A 19,784-nucleotide genomic window follows, 5' to 3' on the forward strand; every position below is an offset into this window, starting at 1 on the left:
TATATAAATTTCTCATGAATTGCCTTAATCTAGTGTTTGTTTATGAAATTAAATTTATGGTTTATGTTAAACAAATATTGTGGTAGCATTAAACGTTGTTATAAATGAAATTGGATTTGATCTTATTCAATTTTTTTTGTCTTTAAAAAACATTATTGATGTAATCTAAACCCATCCTAACCAAATTGAAATAGTCCTCATTAACTTAAAAATTAATTATTCTCTGAAAGACTGATAGTGATAGCATGCATTCATGGAGCTGAGGATAGGAAACAGAAAGACACACTTCAAATGATTGATAGTGAAATGAACACCTCTTACTTAGACTTAGGAGCTGCTGAATATTGAGAAAATTTTAGGAATTATGGGAGTAAATATAAACAAAAATCCTTTTCAGAGCTGAGAGTAAGAATTGTTAAATGTTTGGATATGTTAAGAGGTAAATGGTTTAAAAAAAATGTTTGTTGGTGTTATTGCTATTTTGTTTTGTATTTTACAGGAAATCATATTTTGATTTTATTGACAAGCTGTTGAGACAATCTCAAGAAGAAAATAAATGACGAATAAATTGGTAAATAATATTTTTGTAGGTTAATTCTAATCATTTTCTCTATTTGAGAATATAGAAGAAAACTACAAAATAGTTATGTGATCATCTTAATTGTATTATCTGATTTTTACAAATTTTATTTTCAACAAATTTAAATGACTCATGAGTAGTGGAAAGTAAGTGACATAACTCTGTAATAAATCATTTCTTGGAACCAACTTCTACAAAAATATTATCAGAATAAGAAGAATTATTAACGAGTTGGCAACTAGTGTCCTTATGAGATTTGGCTGGAAATCAGAAAGGAATTAGATATTTTCAAGAATCTAGTACATGTAGATACTTTTGAAATGATATTCTGTTTCTCAAAACAATCTTTAGAGAAAAATAAATCACCAAGACATTATAGGGCCATTGATCAAGGAAGTGGTAGACATACTTATGTCTGATTTCAAAGTGACTATTTTATGCTGCGACCCTAATGGATAAAACTCACTTATTTTTTAACTTAAAATAACTTGTTCATCCCTTTGCTACTGAGTTACTGCTAACCATGTGATAGCTGTGTAAGATGTGGATTTTTAAAAGAGCCAATTTTCTGACAAAGCACATAGAGCATAGACAGCCCTCAACCAAAATCTCATACCCTTAAAAGTTCTTTAGAAAATAATAAATGGAAGAAGATATTTAAGGACTTTTTTTCCTTCAAATAGCTCCAATTCAATAATCTTATAGGATTTTGGGTGGAAGTAAAGGAAGGGAAAATAGAAGGCTCAAACCCCCAAAAGAGCATTTATTTCAGTTTACAACATTTAAAAGAATTTAGGACTTAATTTATTTTATTTATATAAGGTAGATTCAAAAGAAACATGTTGATATGAATGTGCTCTGTTTATTTTAAAACACTGAAAATACCATTAATAAATTCTTAAAGCATTCCAGCTCCTTATTATTCCAGTGTTTGGGCCAATTAACAAAGAATAATTTTTTAATGATTGGTATTAGGGAAGTGGAAGGAGCCATGAGATATATAATTTATTTGAGTGGGTAATTTCAGGATTAAGAAAGGAGGCAGAGTTGACAAGTCCTGCTTGGTGATGTTCATGGGGAGAAGCCACAATCTTTAATTGTAGGAAACATTCCTCACCCCGGGCCTATTCTGGTCTACCTACAAGACAGATTGTTGTTTCTGTGCACAAACCCTATATTGAAAATCACTTTTCAATTAGACTTTATTGCTTCTAGGCTATTTTAAAAGATTCGTGCCTTAATCAATAGATAAGAGAATAAGAAAGTGACAGAGTAAAACGTGCTAAGTAACTATAGAAATTAAATTAAGTTTTTGTCTATTTAACTAGTGTTACATTTTATTAAAATGGCTGGAAAGATTTCACCAGAAAGTCAGGTTTGAAATGGTCTAATTTCAAATACAGGCTGTACAGTATATATGAATTCATTCTGGAGAATTCTAAAGGTATTTAAACAAGATAGGCGAGCAGCAATGAGGCCTATATTGACCTGTTGGAATGATAGAAGACGCATGTTAAGAATTTTGGACAGAGGAAATAGGACCTTCAAACAAAAGTCCAAAATCAAAAGTCAAAATATGGATGCTTTCTGAACTGCAGGCATTGTTTTGTAATCAAACTGTCAAGCGGGCCACTCGCAGTAGCCAACTTTGGGCTGAAAGATACTAGGTATTTATCTATTTATTTAATGATGATTAATGACTCTCATTAGCAAATCAGCAGATGCTTTTCAACATAATATTGCACTTTGTGTTCCTAAAGCTTAATTTTCTAGTCATATTATTTTAGGCTTATATAGTATTTTAAAAATGAATAAGGGAATAAAAGAAAACGTTATTTTAAAATAACATTCCAGTTTCAACTAGCTAGAAGGTGGGGAAGGGGTGATGTCTTCATAAGAAAACACTGCTATTTGATTAAAAACAAAATTAATTAGTATGTTTCAAAAGAAAGTCAGGATCCATTCCTACTCCCCAACATCACCCAGAAAAAACAAATAGTTAAATCGCCCTGCATAATAAAGTAACAGGTATTTTGAGACTTACCCTGCTATATACCAGAAGGGGCAGAGGGAATGGGGAAATTAGGACTGAAGATCCTAGATGCAGAAGAGATTAAAGATGGAGAATGATTTGGGATAAGAGAGGGGATTGGAGAGATACAAGTAATTATTCCTGTGATGGGGGTTATCAAGAAAATTTAGAACAGTGTATGCTTATTCAATCTTAAATGACTAGATTGTGCAATAATCTGCTTTCATTGTCACCTTTATTATGGTTTTCATGAGAAGGAAAAAAATGATACAAATATATAATGTTGACAGAGTGCAGCAGCCTCAAGTCTCTATTAAGTAGGGTGATTCTAGAGACAGAATTTAAATCCAGAAGTGAACAAAAGCACCCACAGGAATTCTTTGAAAGCCGAAAGAGAGGGTAGATTTCCCTTGTATGTGGGATAGGGCTTAAGCCTTTTAACTTGAATGTTGAAGGATAATGACTGCTGAGAATCATCTGGGTTATAGTACTATGAACTGATACAAATATAGTAATATGTGAAAATAACACATTTTCAACCACCTTTGTACCTCCTGATACAAAATAATGTTTAGTCCAAAACAAGAAATACTAAAATTATGTACTTAACATATTGTATAAATTTATATGAGATTAATTCTGATAGATTGACAAATCCACTTGTTTTTCAAATGTAATATACTAAATTTAAAAACTGAAAAATATGGATGAAATCTTTGTCTTATTGTTCCAAATCAATATATATCATGCTTTATTGTGTATTTCAAACCAAATATAATTCTGTGTGCTAAAGTAAGGTTGGTTAATTTTAGTTCAACACTCATGGAAGAAATATATTGGAAGAAGATTTAATAGTTAATAAATAAGATGCTTTTCAAGGTTTCTAAAATTTCTATGGAAACATAAGCCTTATAAACCAATGAATAGAGGACTTAGTTTCAACAAAATAGCAACAACAAAAAAACTGCCAAATGAACGTAAATAAAAACTTTAAAAATGTGTAAATCTTTGTTGTGGGCTGAATTGTGTTCCCCAATATTTCTAAGCTGAAATCTTAACCCCTAGTAGTACCTCAGAATGTGTCTATATTTGGAGAAAGAGCCTTTAAAAGGTAACTAAAATAAAGTGAGATCATATGGATGGACCGTAATCCAATGTGACTGGTGCCCAGGACATAAACACACACACATACACAGAAAATCATGTGATGATAAATGGAGAAGACTGTCGTCTACAAGGCAAAAAGAGAAACCAGAATAAACTGTCCTGTGGACACCTTGATCTTGAACGTCTAGCCTCCAGAACTGTGAGAAAATTAGTTTCTGTTGTTTTTGTCATACGGTCTGTGACACTTGGTTATGAAGCCCTAATATAGAAAACCAATATAGCCCTAGTAAACCATGTAGGCTATAATAAGATAGTGTTAAATTAAATTTAGCTTAAAACCTCCTGCATACTTTGAATACCTGCATAAGAAATGGCGACTTAACTAAGAGTATAATCTTATAATAAATAGCTGAGTTTTATCCAATTACAGAAGCCAAGCTTCGGTGAATAACAGGCCACCAACTGATCAGATTATATCTAACAAATGTCAAGCTGTAACCAATCAAGCTGTTTCTGTATGTCACTTCCTTTTTCTGTCTATAAATACTTTCTGCCACTTGCCATGTGAAGCTCTTCATATATACTGATTTAAGGTGCTACCTGATTCATGAATTGTTCTTTGCTCAAATAAGTGGTTAAATTTAACTTGTCTAAGGTTTTTCTTTTAACAGTAGAATGAACCCATGTGAAATGTTTAATGCTTTACATCTTTTCAAAATGGAATCTGTTTTCTTCCATGCAAATGTTAACACTAGTGTGGACAGAAAAATTCAACGAAGGACTTTTGAGTTGGAAATCAGGTTAAGTGTGTAAAATTCAATCTTCAGTCAATAATAACTATATTCTGCTATACTTACATGTTTTTCATGTGGCTCTAATGCTTAAAGAAGGTTTTGTTCATTTGTTTGTTTTTTAAGAAAGGGGTTGGGAGATGAGAGAAGTCAATGATATAATTGAGAGATTATATAGATAAATCTATTTTGATTTGTAAATTGTGATTTAATAATATACCAGAAGCTTCAGTTTTTCAAATTTTAAAATATTCAATATTATAGCCTTTTACAATATAGATTATTTGGTCAATAATACTAATTTTTCTAGGGGAAATAAAAGGTCAGTTGTTCAACCATTACACATACTACATGACAGTCATTTTCAGAAGGACTTATAGGTGTAAGCACCTATAAGTGTGTGTAAGTGTCTTAGACTGCATAACAGTGTTGATTTGAATGTGTTTATAGCAACTTTGCCTCTTACAACCTAGCAGAGCAGAATTCACAGGCCCTTCAAAATATAAGACAACTAACTCATTAAGTTAAAGGTCACATGTTCATATCTTAGTAGTATGCATGTACATAAAGCAAAAAGGTCGATCTTGCATATTTTAATAGTACTGATACAGCGTTAAACAAATAGAAAATTAACTTGAAAACAGGCTGAAAGGTTAAAAGGGGGCAAACAGATGGAAGCTTTCACAGCATAACAATTGACTACTACAATAAAATTATATATTGATTTGGTAAATGCAAACGAGAATGTCAACTATTCCTTTAGATAATATTTTCTTTAAAAGTAGAAAAAATATTTGTGAGACCTTTCAAATGTAATTTTGATAGAGTGTCCAGGTTCAGCTTCAATCACCCACTCACAATTCAAAGAGTCTTTGTAGTATCCTGGCCATCCTGGTGAGAGAATCACTCCACTGGGAGCTGAAAAATGGCCACCACATGGGGCTGAAAAATTAAATCAGAGAACAAGTAAGAATAAAACATTCAGAATAAATTGCAGATATTATTCTTAATGCTAACTTTTTTAAGGCAAATCTCTGCATATCCTTATTAAATAGTTAATACTATAATGATACATCTAGTCAATTATTTCTGTTAAATGATTATTTTTCTAAAAAGGTAATTTATATTTCAAAATATGAAACAGCAACACTTAGCATGACAGGTAATAAACTGCTCATCCTTAAGTCTCTGAATAATACCCCTTACATATATTCTTGTGTCTCCATTGTCATCTTTGTCTTCAAAGCTTGAAAGAAAACCCGAGTTGTTAGTTTTGGTTTCTTTCTCTTTTATTTTCTTACTTATGTTATCAAATTTTACCAATTCCCCTTATACACTGTCTAAAGAGTTTGAGCTTCCATTTTCCAGAGTCACTACTATAATTCAGACTTTCAGTGATTCAGCTTTTTACCTTATTTCTTATCTGCTAATTTCTTTCTTGTTTTAGTCCAGCTGTCAGAATAATGTCCTCCAAATTATAGTTTTATCATACCATGTCCTAGACATCTATCTCCTTTCTTAGATTTGTATTTTGATCTCTTTTCTTTTTAGCATCAAATTTAAATATTCTGTTTATCATTTCAAATATTCTATTCTCTGCTTTTCCCTAAACTCACACAGAATTGAAACCACAATGATAGCATTGTAGTTCCAGTAAGTACTGATTAGGTCATTTAGTGTAAGCACTTCATTCTGGAGATGAGTAAACCAAATTTTATAGAGAGCAGCTTGCCAAAGTTCACGAGACCGAAAAGTCTTAAAATCAATTTCAAGCCAACTTTTGCAAAACAAAGCCTTAGCGCTGACCCTCTTCCATTATTTCCTGTTTTGGTAAATGAAACCACCATTTGTCCAGTTGCATAAACTAGAAAACTAGAAGTATTCAGTTTGCATACTTACATTATTTTTACCATTTACTCCCATATTCAACCCATCCTCAATCTCACTCTTGTTTCTCTAGCTCTATGGCATTCTTTTTAAATTACCATAATCTCATCCCTAAAGTATAGATACAACCTCTGAACTGGTCTCTGCATTTACACTATTCTCCATGCTATAGATGCAGTGATTTTTTTTTCTTTTTAATTTAGAAAACTTACTATGCCCTTCAGTGAAAACTTTCTGTGTTGCCTGATAAGGCTGTGTAGGTTCTAGCTGTTCCTTATTCTCTAGCCTTAACTTTGAACTCCCCTTCACTCTGCAGCCCAGCTACGTTACTGTGCTCCACTTTCAGGAAGTATACACAGGAAAAAAAATAAAGCAAAGAGTATTTGAGATATTGAAAATTATGAGGAGAGAAAAAAAGACTAAATGTATACTAGATCAACTTTTTAAGACATCATTATTCCTGGTGACTTATTAAATTAATTTCTTTACATCTTCCCATTTAAACTCTTACCCACCTGCTTATATTTTTCCTAGCTTGTTTCTTTCTGTTTTGCCTTACAGAATTTCTAAAAACTGCTCTAGACACTATTTTACTCCTTTTTATTATTTAAATAACTGGATGAAACACAAATGAAATAGTAAATATTTATAAATTGACCTAAGAATTAAACATTACTGTGAAATTTCCATTTGAGTAAAATATTTTCTATATGAAATTGCCAAAAGTTGTTATTTGTATGACAGAGAACTTTCACAAAAACTAAGTTTCTTCCTTAGTAGAATTTAATTTTGTTTCCTAAAAAGCTTTTAAAGGAAGATATTTTCATAAGGATTATTTACTCTTCTTAGTTATGATGACTCATAATTAGGTTTCCTATATGGTTATGTATTTCAAAAATGAAATTATGTGCATAATAGTCACTTAAATTATCATATTTTACAAGACTGAGCTAAGTATTTTAGTGAAAGTCCCCGAAATATGGAGTATTTCTGACAGAAATCTTTATTATGTCAGCAACTCATATTGTTCCAGAAAAGCATTCATTCATTCAACCTAATCATCATTAGAAGAGGTAATTAGTCATAAAATTAACAATTGAGTAATGGGCCATAAAGGATTAAAAAGTAAAGTACAGAGAAGCATTCTGACTTGCCACTCAGTCCAAAATGTGAGGGAGGCAGAGTAAGGAGGGGGCTTTAAAGTGAAGAAGTAGCCTAGAGATGTTATTGCTGTTTGCTTCCCAAAACGGCTCCACAGAATAGTGACTCTGCTAGTGATCCTGCTACTAAATCCCTCACATTTACTTCAGAAAATGTCATAAGTCTCCTACTTACCACTTACCACTCACATACAATTGAAGCCACAATGATAGCATTGTAGTTCCAGTAAGTACTGATTAGGTCATTTAGTGTAAGCACCTCATTTTGAGATGAGTAAATCAAATTTTAGAAAGAGCCAGTCTACTTATGACATTTCTGAAGTAGCTTCTTTCTCACTTAAAGGTTTGGAATTTCCCAAAATTATTCTTCCAAAAGTATAGGAACAGACTCTCTAGAAAGCCTATACCTAGGAAGAGAGACACATGCTCACATGGGCCGGTCAGCAAAAGCCTCATGATTAAAGTGACTATCAGGCACATGAGGAAAATGTCCGTATAGAGAAGCCATGGTGTAGCAACAGCGGAAGAGCATGGAGTACATAAAATGCAGAAGAAAGGAAAGACTAAATGTAGAGAAACAAAACAAAACAGAAAACAGCTGTAGAAAAAAAATAGCTGCCCAGAGTTTTCAAACAACCTAAAAATATTATTAATTATAAATATTTTATTTGTAAAGAAATCTAACTGCAATATGACTAAAATACAACTATAAAAACAAAAAGTTAATTACCCAAACTGAACAATTTTGCCATATCCATATATTGCCTATAGTTAACTATGTACCTATTGAAATTTAAGAAATTCTTATACTTTTTTTTAACCAAAAATAAGCTTGTGTATCTCCAGATGAGACAATATTACACTTTAAAAAGGATTTCTCTAAAAAACAATAACTACTCCTGGCTGAACAAGGAAAATTTGGAACATACAGAAAGCAAAAAGGGGACCAAGGCCATAAAGAAGCATTTCAAAGTCCATTCATTCATTGATCTTTTATTCATTTGTATTTCAGTTCTTCAACACATCATTGTGTGGCAGGTGTGCGCCTGTGTGGCATTTGTACCACTTCTACTAATGAACATTCATGGAATGTTTTCTATGTTTCAGGCACTGTGCTAACAAGTCCCTTAGATTATTTTTTATAATGCTCAAGATAATCTAGCCAGATAAGTACACTATTATAGATAAGAAAACTGCCATGTAACAATTTTAAATAATTTGCATGTGAGCTACCAAGGATTTAAACAAAGGCTATTTGACTCTAGAAAATTATTTCCAAATGATATTAAGATAGTTTTTACATTTCCTCATAATGCCCATGGTGCAAAAGACAGAAACATTAACAAAAGGCAAAAATGTCCTAAGTTCTGTAACAAAGGTATGTCCACAGTACAAGGGGCCTGGAAAAGGAAATGAATAAATGTTTCATAGAAGAGACAAACGGAATGAATTCAAGAATGAGTCAGAGTTCACCAAAAGAAAAATTGAGGGAGGATATTGTAAATGAGCGCAACATCATGTGCAAACGCGTAGAAGATTTAGTTAGCATAAAGTAATGTCAATACCATTTGGGGGGCATAAAGAAGTGATAAGAGGAAATTAGAAAAGGACCTGGTTTGCTATAGTATGGAAAGTGAATTATGGCAACTGAAAAATTGTTGACAAAGGATATATATATACATATATAGACAAAAGATAAGATTTTCATTTAAGTATACCTGGATTTAGTGATATCGGGAGATTGTTACAACTATCTAGGAAAGGCGTTATCAGAGTCTGAAATAAGTCTGTAGCAAGGAAAAGCAGAATATGCAAGGTATTTAGGAAGGAGAATTAAAAGCATTTATTGACGTGCAACGAGTGAGTCAGAGGGAGTCTAAACTGGTCCTTGAGTCCTTGGCATGTACAATAGGGTAGATATTGATTCTATTTACCAAAATGGGAAATACAGAACAGGGAAGAGTTACATGTGTAAAGTTAATGAGATTCAGTGCTAAAATAGAAGGGTCTGTGAAATATCACAAGAAACAAGAGAAAACAATCTGGAGCTCTTGGCTATCTTAGGAATGATTTTCAACATAGGTTGATGTTCAGGTTTCCACATAGGTTGAAGGTAAAGGTGAATATTTAGAGGGAAAAATGAAAGATGATTGAATATTCAAAGTTTTGAAAGAAGTTTTAATTTAATAAAATTAAGTACATGCTGCCAAAAAGTGAGTATATCACTATATAACCAGGGGAGCTTATCCAACTCCCAGAGATCAGAGGTTCTTGGCCTTGCTAACCCGGAAGAATGGGGACAGGGGCCCCAGAGGTGCAGTTAGTTTGCCATTCAAATAAATATCATAGACCCAAACAGTTTTAGGGAAAAGCAATGTATTAGACAGAGAGAGAGAAAGACAGCTCCCACGCTGTTGTAGGAGAGGATCCAGAGAAGGAATCCTCATAGGTAGGAACAGCTGGAGTTTTAACCCTTGAGTTATTCCCTCCCCATTCATGTTGTCATCCAATCAGAGGAGTTCTTTCAAACGTCCTCTGGAGTGATTGATCTTTGACTCTGATACTGGATTGGCTGTTGGTCCACAACTATGAGTTACAGAGCCCCATCCTCCCAGAGCTTTCGACGGGTTTTTTGGGACAAAGGAGTCTCACCTGGCTTTCTCTGCATAGCCTGCTTGCAGGAAACCCAGACAAGGAACTTTACATTAGAAACCCTCTGGTTCCCAGATGGAGGCGTGGAGCCCGGAAACTCCTGCCTTTGAAACCACTCCCCTCGTGGACCCAGGAAGAGAAGCTTCTATAACACAGTTCCTCAACTACACTGAGAAAAGGGCTGGGATGAATTATTTGTTTGGGTCTTCCTCTCACCTGTGTGAATTGGGATAACTGTAGCAAGTAAAAGTAATAAATTCCTAGGTTTTAGTGGAAAAATAGAATAGTTTATATCTTTCTTGTCTGAGACAACCTTTAGTTTCACTAAATTTAGACAGGCTTCTTCTTGACTCAAGACCCTTCTTCCCACCTCCCTTTCCTAGACCCTTTACTTTAGAAAACTTGTATTTTTTTTCCTCTTTTGAAATGTAAATTTTCTCCCAGCCTCTTGCTGGTTTTACAACCCAAGAATGTCTTTTTCAATGACCTGGGAACCATCCCTATGAAGCACCCTTATCTTCCAGTCTCTGTGGAAGAGTAGGAACCTAACTTCAGTAAGCTCCAATTATCAAACATAAATGATCTAATCACTTTGGCCAACCTACTCCCTAGCACGCTCCAGTGCTTTTCCACTAGCTCACTCAGTGCTTAAAAACCCTCCCTCTCTCAAAAGAGTTGAGTTCCATCTTTCTTCTCCTTTGTAATAGTTTCAAATAGTCTTGCTTGCCCATTTAACTCTGATGGAGAAATTTTTCTTTGACATACAGATGCTTCTCAACTTATGATGGAGTTTTGACTTATGATCATAACTTGATCAGAAACATGGAGTAGGTGGTGGCAGAGCTGAGACTCGAATTCCTAGTTAAGAATTACTTCCACAATAGATTTATTAAATTATTTTTCCAAAAAAAAAAGTTTATTTACGCATTTTATACTCTCTTTACCATAGGTTTAGTGAAGATAGAAATAGATGGAAGGTCAGGGGGTAGAATATTTAGTCCAAAGGTTTTTAGTATAATTTTGAGGCTCTAAACTTTCCATTTTAAGTTCCACTCCAATAGTATTTATTATTCATTTTTTATTAATTAAATACACATTTAGTTTCTGCTACTATGCCTAAGATACTATGATAGCTACTGAAATTGAAAAACAATTCTATATGACATATCTGCCTTCAAGAGATACACATTTTCTACAAGGAAGATTGATATAGTTAATATGAAACATGATAAGTACATGCTTGAGCTGGGTAAGTGGCCATGAAATATAGGGCAGGGACAGGTACTATCCCAGGGGCATTAGTAAAGAGTCCTGGGAAGGAGATATAGCCAAAGAAGAGTTTAGATTAAAAAATGAATACAAGCAAGATAGGCTTAACAGAAGGGGCACAGAACAGGCATAGGCAGGAAGCAAAAAATGCTAATCTGTGTAGGTGAAAGTCAAGTGGTTCTTTGTTGCTGCAACTTATTGTTAGTGCAGGCCTAAGAAGGGGCAGTTCATGGGGGCCTTTTAGTTATATGCAGTGATTATTGCTTTCAAAGACTTTCAAACTTTAGTGGGCACCTACTGAGCTAAATGCAGATTCCTGTATTATACTCTAATTGTTGTAAGATGGGACCAGAAAATCTGTATGGTTAACGAGACCCTTACCTGATCCCTCAGTTCCTTTTTTGGTTAGGTATGTGGACCACACCAAAAATTTAAGGGATATAGGTGGTCTGTGGCCCCAAGATCTCTTGGTTAATCTCTCAGTTTTCCAGGATGAGGAAGTTATTTGGATATTTTAGTGAAATACAAGTTGTTGCCTTTAATTCTCCTTTTTGTAGCAATCAAATCAACATATAGGATATATAAAGTCGACATAGTTCATTTATCTAGTTTTATTTTTCTAAGGCTTGAAGAAAGTCTGTTACAAATAATGTGAGTTGGAGTAATGGCTCAATTTTGTGCCACTTTAAGAAGAAAGGACACATTCAAAGACCCCATTGTGTGTTTTTTTAATATATATATATATATAATATATGTATATTATATATGTGTATATATATAATTTATATGTATTATTATTATATACATGTATATATATATAATATATTTTATATATATAATATATTTAACATATATATAATTGCACTTTAAGTTCTGGGGTACATGTGCAGAACATGCAAGATTGTTGCACAGGTACATACATGGCAGTGTGGTTTCCTGCTTCCACGCCCCACCGCCCATTGTGTTTTAAGACATGGATGAAAGAATCAGAAGTGCTTGAGACTGCATTCAGATAAAATTCTCTTGAATAAAAATGCTAAGGAGTGCTGATACTCCACAGCAGGATATGCTCTTCCATCTGAGAAGTGGTACTTAGGTGCTCAGAAGGAAGTTGGGGACCATGAGCTGAGCTAGGTTTTGATCACAGGGATTTTGCCATAGGTGAATTAAAGAGGTGAACATTGTAGCATTAGGTCTGATACAGCCCATTCTGTGGAGTTGTGCCTGATAAAAGCCAGATGCCAGCTCAGGGACAATCAGACAATGACTGTTCCATTTTGTTCCTTTTTTAAAAAAAGAAAAAAAACTTGCTTTATGGTTATAGGTGTGGTAAGTAATCACCAGCTCTCTCAAATCTCAGCATACTACATGATGGTTCAAAAAAAAATTACAGGGAACAAGTCAGGTATGTATCTAGGGTAAGAATAGAAAGACAGAAAGTTGGTAATTAAAGCCAAAATAGAATGATTTCTAGAACCATTTCTATCACTCCCCATACCCAGTTCCACAAAGATTAGAAGCAAAATCCTGCAGATGGCTATTAAATTAGATTCTTCTATAGTAGTCCTCCAGGAGACCTGGAATTTAATATCACCTAAATACTTAACTAAAAGATGCATTTATTTTTAGATATTAATGTGTGAATACATATCTGTTTATAAGAACCACAAATCAATTCTGATCTATGCGTCAAATTGTTACTCTAATTACTTCCTCAAAAGAACTCTCTCTAAAAAGAATGTAATGTCTGTGAATGAGAATGGCTTCCTTTCCTCTGAGGCTAATTGAGATTCAAGAGAAAAACTCTTATCCTCAAAGGGAAAGTTAATCAGGCATGCAAGTCCAGACTTGTCTTTGAACAGTTCTCCTGGGACTTTAGTACCATCCTATTCACTCAAAGAATTCTCTTAGATATCTCATTAGGGAGTAGGAAGGAGCATAAGCCACAGTTACACAGGGAGTTCTCTGCTAAGGGCAAGCGAGTTCTTGCTTGAGTAAGCATTTTATAGAACATTCTAAAGTTGGCGAAGCAAAAGCAGAAAAGACTCTTTTTTCTAATTACTGCCTTAAAGCACATACTGCCAAATCTCTTTCTCTCCTCAAAGAGCACGTTAGCAGAGCCTCTAGTTTTCTTATCACTTCCAGTGTTTAAAAACTTGGTCCAGTTCAATTTAAAACTCTTGTCTTATTCTCTCCATTCACTCACCCAAGATCCCTCTGAGTAGTGGCCTGAGAGACTTGGAGGATAGGGAGGAGCACGCTAAAGCAATACCAGCACTTTCTGGTTTATTCCTCTACCTACTTCAGGACTTGGAGTAGAGAAGTTATTATCACCTCTTTTATATATTGCCCTCTTCCTTTTTCCTTTAGATTCTGTTTCCTGTGGTGAGTTAAGGCTGGGATGAGGTAGATTATGCGGTCACAGTTCTTTCCTGGAAGTTGATGCTTTCCTTGCAAACCCTTGTCTGTTCACTGGTGTCTTCCTTTTGTCAGGTATGGAAAATGTTGATTCTCCCATGAGAATAAATAAGTCGTTTGCAAAGGCCAAGAGTGGAGAGAATAGCTTCTCACTGCACAATTCCCTGATAAAAGGGAAGCTCAATCTTTTGTAGCTGACTGTCTGCTCCCATCTCTGGCAGTACACTCTATGACTCTGATGGATTTTCTTTTCCTAGTGGCCAAGCCTAAGTAATTTCTTTGGTATTCATTTGATGCATAGGAAACTTACATCATTGACTAGCCAACTGTTTGAAGTAAACAGCTCTCCCTCTCTCCAACCTGCCAGCTTTCTATCAGTTTCTTTTTTCTTGTTCAATAGGCACAGAAGGTAGATCAGCAAGTCTATTGTATAAGCAAATATCCACCTGGGAATTCTCTTTCACACAGACATCTCCATTCTTGATGAGGAATTCTCTTGCAGCCCTTTTCCTCAGTTTGACTTGAAAATAAGGAGACTAGCATTTTCCTTCCTCTAAGAAGATGAATGAAAAACCAAACAACTTATGATTCAAATAGTTATAGAATGGTACAGACAGATAGATAAATAGATAGATTAGATAGATAAAGACATATAGATCTTTATGTCTTTGCTGCTTAACACATTGGAAGTGGGATGGCTGAGGTTATGACTGAGATAAGAGACAGGTAGAACCCACTTAAGCTCTGCAATAGGTGTCTTATCCTCAATTTTTCATGAAGAGAAATATAGATAATTTTTTCTCCTTAACCAGACATCTAAGTTGCCAATGCTAAAGCAACAGGACAATTTAGTATTCCACTTTTTTAGTCACACATTTATTCCTATTGTTTTCCTTGAGGGGAGAGTTGCAAAGATAACAATGTTCAATATTATTTCGAGTGTCCACAGAAAGAGGCAACTTTGCCAGTCTTAACCCAACATCTTAGTTGAATCATCAGGTTTGTGGCATTAGCATTCATCAGATTCTTCTAATGTATTTCACTAAAGGTAATCTTTTTTATTTATAAAGCATCCCCATGAATATATTATATCTAACCATATTCAAGAATGTGATCATATAATCCAGAAGGCCAATATTCATCTCCATTTTTATCAGGGAGATTGATTTAGATCAAAGGAGGCACTGCTGGCTACAGTGTAGAGGGCATGTGAGACAGAGTCAGGTAAAAAGGACAAGAGAAGAAGATAGCATGTTTGCATCAGAGCCTTCTGAGACTCAGAGGAGAAATAATTACGAAGAAACTAATGGGTGGGCACAGGTGGACTGAAGAACAAGATATTTATAATTTGAACCACAAATTTCAGTATCTGCATGAGATCTGAAAAGAAAAGACAAGGTACTGCTCAGGGGAAAATACCACAGGGACCAAGTTGCTTTAGAGAAGAATGGTATGTCACTTTGGCTGCTGTGTCGAGAATAGAACTGAATAAATGCAGGGACAGAAGCAGTAAGAGCAGTTAGGGGGCTATGGAGTAATTAAAGCCAGAGACAAAGGTTGCTGGGACCAAGATGTCAGCAGTGGAGGTAGTAAGAAGTGCTTGAGTTTTGAATTATTCCAAAGGATGAGCTAACCGGTTTTCCTGATGCATTGTCTATGGTTATGACAGAAAGAAAGGAGTCAGGAAAGATTAGATAAAGATAGAAGAATTTTGGCCCAAATACTGGAGTTGCTATTAATAATGGAGAAAGTGTGTGACAGTAGCAGGTTTAGAGTGATGGGGGAAGATAGATCAGTTTTGGGCAGGGTAAGTTTGAGATGCCTGTTAAATACCTGACTGGGAATGTGGAGTAGGAAATTGAACGTATAAGCCCAGATTTCAGGGCAGAGAACCAGGCTAGAGATGTAAATTCAAGAGATAGCAGCATGTAGATATTGTTTACAGCTAGAGACTGATTGAAAAATCAACAATAAAATTAATAAAATAGAGAAAAAAATATTCAAAACGTAGCTCTGGGACATGCACTTAAACAGATCACGGAGAGGAGAAACAAGTAAGGGGGACTAAAATGAGCCTGAGTGGTATATTAAATAAAATAACATTTCATAATATATATATAATTTTTAGACTTGTCTAACTTATTTTTCCATACACAGCTAAATAATTGTATAACTTTAAATTATTGAGGAAATTTGATTTTAAAACAAAAATGGTATGAATTTCAGATTCTATAACAAAATAATGAATACATTAATGCATTTCTCATTTTCGGTCTGCAATAAAATCCTTTTCGACTTTCAATCTGCATGTGTATAGTTCAGTATCATTTTGTTTTAATGGCATTCATCAATGAATAATAAATCTTTATATTCAGGAACTGTTTCCTTCTGTGGCTGCAACAGAGATAGGAGAATTAATTTATGTCCAACTCTCTTGCTTTCTAAAACAGAAAACTCTAGATAGCTTAGTCTTCACTGCTTGACACTTAGAAAGAACTTCCTTGTTTTATACTACATCTCATGGCCTTGTATCTCTTTCAAGTTCTTTTGGGATTCATTGGCTGGCTTATTACTGGCAAATTCAGAAGCGGTCATTATAAAGTAGAAATACAACTCAGAGAGTAGCTGAAAATATATGTCAAAAACTTGCTCTCTCTCTCCTTTTTGTTTTCAAAACCAGTATATAATTTATTATAACAAGGTGGAGAATTTATTCACTGAGCTTCCAAGGAGATACAATCTCAACTGAAAAACCATCAGAATGGAATTAATGAATTTTTCCTGAGGGCAGAGCATAGTGGAGTAGGTTTTGTGTTAACTTGAAGATTATGTGTATGACAGAGGGATGAAACTCATGTGAGCAAAGACATGGGACATAGAAAGGAAAATAGGAAGGAAGAGAAGAGCTTAGTGATGAGAAGACTGTGTGTGTAAGCAAGGGAGAAGAGATAATGGGAAAAAAATGATAATGATGATGGTGGTAATGATTTTTATGAGCTACCTTGAATGGTGGATGAGAAGAGGGAAGAGATGGCTTAGGAAGACATTTGAGAAGCCTTCTTTTTACTTCATTGTATAAAATACTTGCATCCTAACAAAAAAAATAAAGTAAAAATCTCTATTATTTATCAATGCTTCTTAAATAACTTTGGTCTAGTTCTTGAGTCTGCTTGAAATCAAATTATACTAGACAATTGAGCCACATTAGCAGCTAAATTATTAGCAAAATTGTACTACATCATGGTAAAAATAGTGTAAGACATGAGCAGAGTATTAATGCAAAGACGAAAGGATTTTACAGAGAGTACTTTGAGTTTGAAATAATCATTTAGGGGAGAATGCACAATTCAAGATAGGATGTTCCAGCTAGACTCTAGGTGCTAGAGGATTGGACTTAAAAAGTGTTACACAACTTCACAACTATTAAATAGAGCAACTCAAGAAACTTCCTCAGGAAATAACTACTTTGCAAAATGATTCTTAAGTGGGGAGAAAGAATATCCAATTTCCTGAGACATTGCTGTGCTTTCTTAGAGGGAATAGAGGTTGCTGTCCAATATACGGTTTCTGAACTGTTTCACTTGGCCTAGCACAATAAATTGATTGCTGCTCTTTTCTAATGTCCATGAGGTATTATATAAGCTAATGGAAACATTACTCTCAATTGTCAATAATATAATTTTTTATTGTTTATGTTGTTGTTAAGCAGAGAAATATTTATCTGTGATTATGTCTCTATAAAAAGTGAGAAAACACACGTGCCCCTTGGGAGGGTACCCTGCTTTCTTTAGCCCATCTAATTCATTTCTGTTACTTTCTTGCTCCTGTAAGAATTTGAGATTATGATTCCTGATCTGAGACATTGGTGATTAGGTACTATCTGTAGATCCAGATTCACTAAAACTACCATCTTGTCTAGTGGCAGTTGGCTTCACCATCCTGGAAGACATAACTATCTAGATGAAGTTGAGTTGAGTAAAAATTCTGGAAAGACATTTTCTGGCTCTGTGTTAAACTCACAAAAAGAGTTAAAAGCAAGACATCCACTAAAGAAGAGTATTAAAAGATTGGAGAATCAAAAGTACCTGCAACAAGATCATGGCAGAATTATTTATAGCTAATTTACCAAATAATCACAGACACTCTCCTTTACAAACTGATCTCAAGAATCTGGTAAAACAAATCAGAGCTGAGAAAAATAAGTTAATTATGGCTATATTTAAGAAAGAAAGCCAAGTAATGATGCTCAGATCATTTGAGGTAGAAACAAGGCTGATACCTTTCAGCAGACAATAAGGCATGCTGAAAGTCTCAAGCCCTTGGAGTTGTCCCTTAGACAGGCAGATTTACGTGGACAGAGACGAGTGGATTTCCCAAATCCCAATAAGAAAATCCCTCTGATGAGTCAAATATTACCCTTAAAATTTGATTTCTGTATAGCAGTACTGGTCACAAGAAAAATTCCAGTGGCAAGAAGTGCTGTGGGATTTTACTGGATGATTACAGGATTCTGGGATTTGGAGATCAAGAATGGTTCAAGTTTGCATTGCCTGGTACAGTAAAGGAAATTCAGTTGTCCAAGGTTCCCTGGAAAAAGGAATTAAGAGAAAGTTCTATCTTAGCTGGGTTTGGTGGCTTATGCCTGTAATCCCAGAACTTTGGGAGGCTGAGGTGGGTGGATCATCTGAGGCTGGGAGTTCGTGACCAGCCTGGCCAATGTGGTGAAACCCCGTCTCTACTAAAAACATAAAAATTAGCTGAGCATGGTGTGTGTCTGTTATCCCAGCTACTTGGGAAGCTGAGGCAGGAGAATGGTAAGAACCTGGGAGGCAGAGGTTGCAGTGAGTCAAAATTATGCCACTGCACTCTAGCCTTGGCAACAGAGTGAGACTCCATCTAAAAAAAACACATATATTATTCATATTTCAGGAGACACAAACACACATGCTTAAGTGGAGAAATAAAATCTAAATGCAATTATGTTGTGTCCCACTTCCCAATTTCCTTGAACTTAGGTTGGTAGAAAGAACTTTGAAGGTTATGGTACAGGTTTGCTTGACAATGTCCCCTGAGGCCTCTGAAATTCTGATAATACTACAATAAAGAAAAAGGTAGGTTTAGGGTATGAAAAGAAGGAATTCAAAGAAAGAAGATTCTTGCAAGAAAACTGTACTTCAAGAGGGTTGAACTTAGTGAGGAGGCTCACACGATATCCAAAAGGGTCCTGGACTATACAGAATAGTAAAATAAATGAAGTGAGGGAAGCTGTGTTGTGAAGTGAAAACAGCAGTTTAAGCAGCTGCTATGAGTGGGACACTGGTGAAGAGAGAGGAGGAGGATTTTTAGAAAGCTTTCTGTGTGACACATTATGAAAATCCCTGGGTCAGCCCATTAAAGAAGATCTATGACAATCATCTACACAATTCTTCAGTGCTTTAGGATGTTTCTTTGAAGAAGATGCCATGAAGAGACTGGCCCTAGGTAGAGTCAGTTATATTTAGGCTTCTATCACACTGTTGTCGAAGCAATCATTGGCTGCCATTAAACTGAGTTAAGATGACAGTTTGTGGAATTCAGTGTAAAATAACTAAAATGCTGACTACAGTAACATACTTTTTTTTGCCACTAGCAGAACTGAAAGCTCATGAGGCCATAAAAGGCATCTAATCTTTCTTCTTTATGGTGAGAATTGGATAAATTCATTCTGGAGAAATGAGTTAAAATTTTCAGAAAGCCCCAGTCTATCCTTAAGTAATGCATCAGTGTTGAACTTCAGGTCAGTGAATAAAACATATAACCAAATTCTGCTAAACAATTGTATTTAAGTTATCTGAAATGCGGGATCATAAAACTGCAACCCATCATGATATTTCTCTCTTTTGGTCTGA

General features: G+C 34.8%; 1 protein-coding gene across 1 annotated transcript in view; it reads right to left on the reverse strand.

Moving 5' to 3' along the window:
* The window catches only part of CSMD3 (CUB and Sushi multiple domains 3), a 1,293,678-nt gene that overhangs the window by 465,724 nt on the left and 808,170 nt on the right, over positions 1–19,784 (reverse strand). Inside the window, exon 17 of the mRNA XM_012443291.2 lies at positions 5,314–5,452. Coding sequence (XP_012298714.2) covers positions 5,314–5,452 — 139 coding nt within the window. The remainder of the gene's footprint in view (positions 1–5,313; positions 5,453–19,784) is intronic.

This window comes from Aotus nancymaae, unplaced genomic scaffold, assembly GCF_030222135.1.
Source record: "Aotus nancymaae isolate 86718 unplaced genomic scaffold, 86718_ANA_hifiasm-v0.15.2.pri h1tg000036l, whole genome shotgun sequence".
Taxonomy (NCBI): Eukaryota; Metazoa; Chordata; class Mammalia; order Primates; family Aotidae; genus Aotus; species Aotus nancymaae.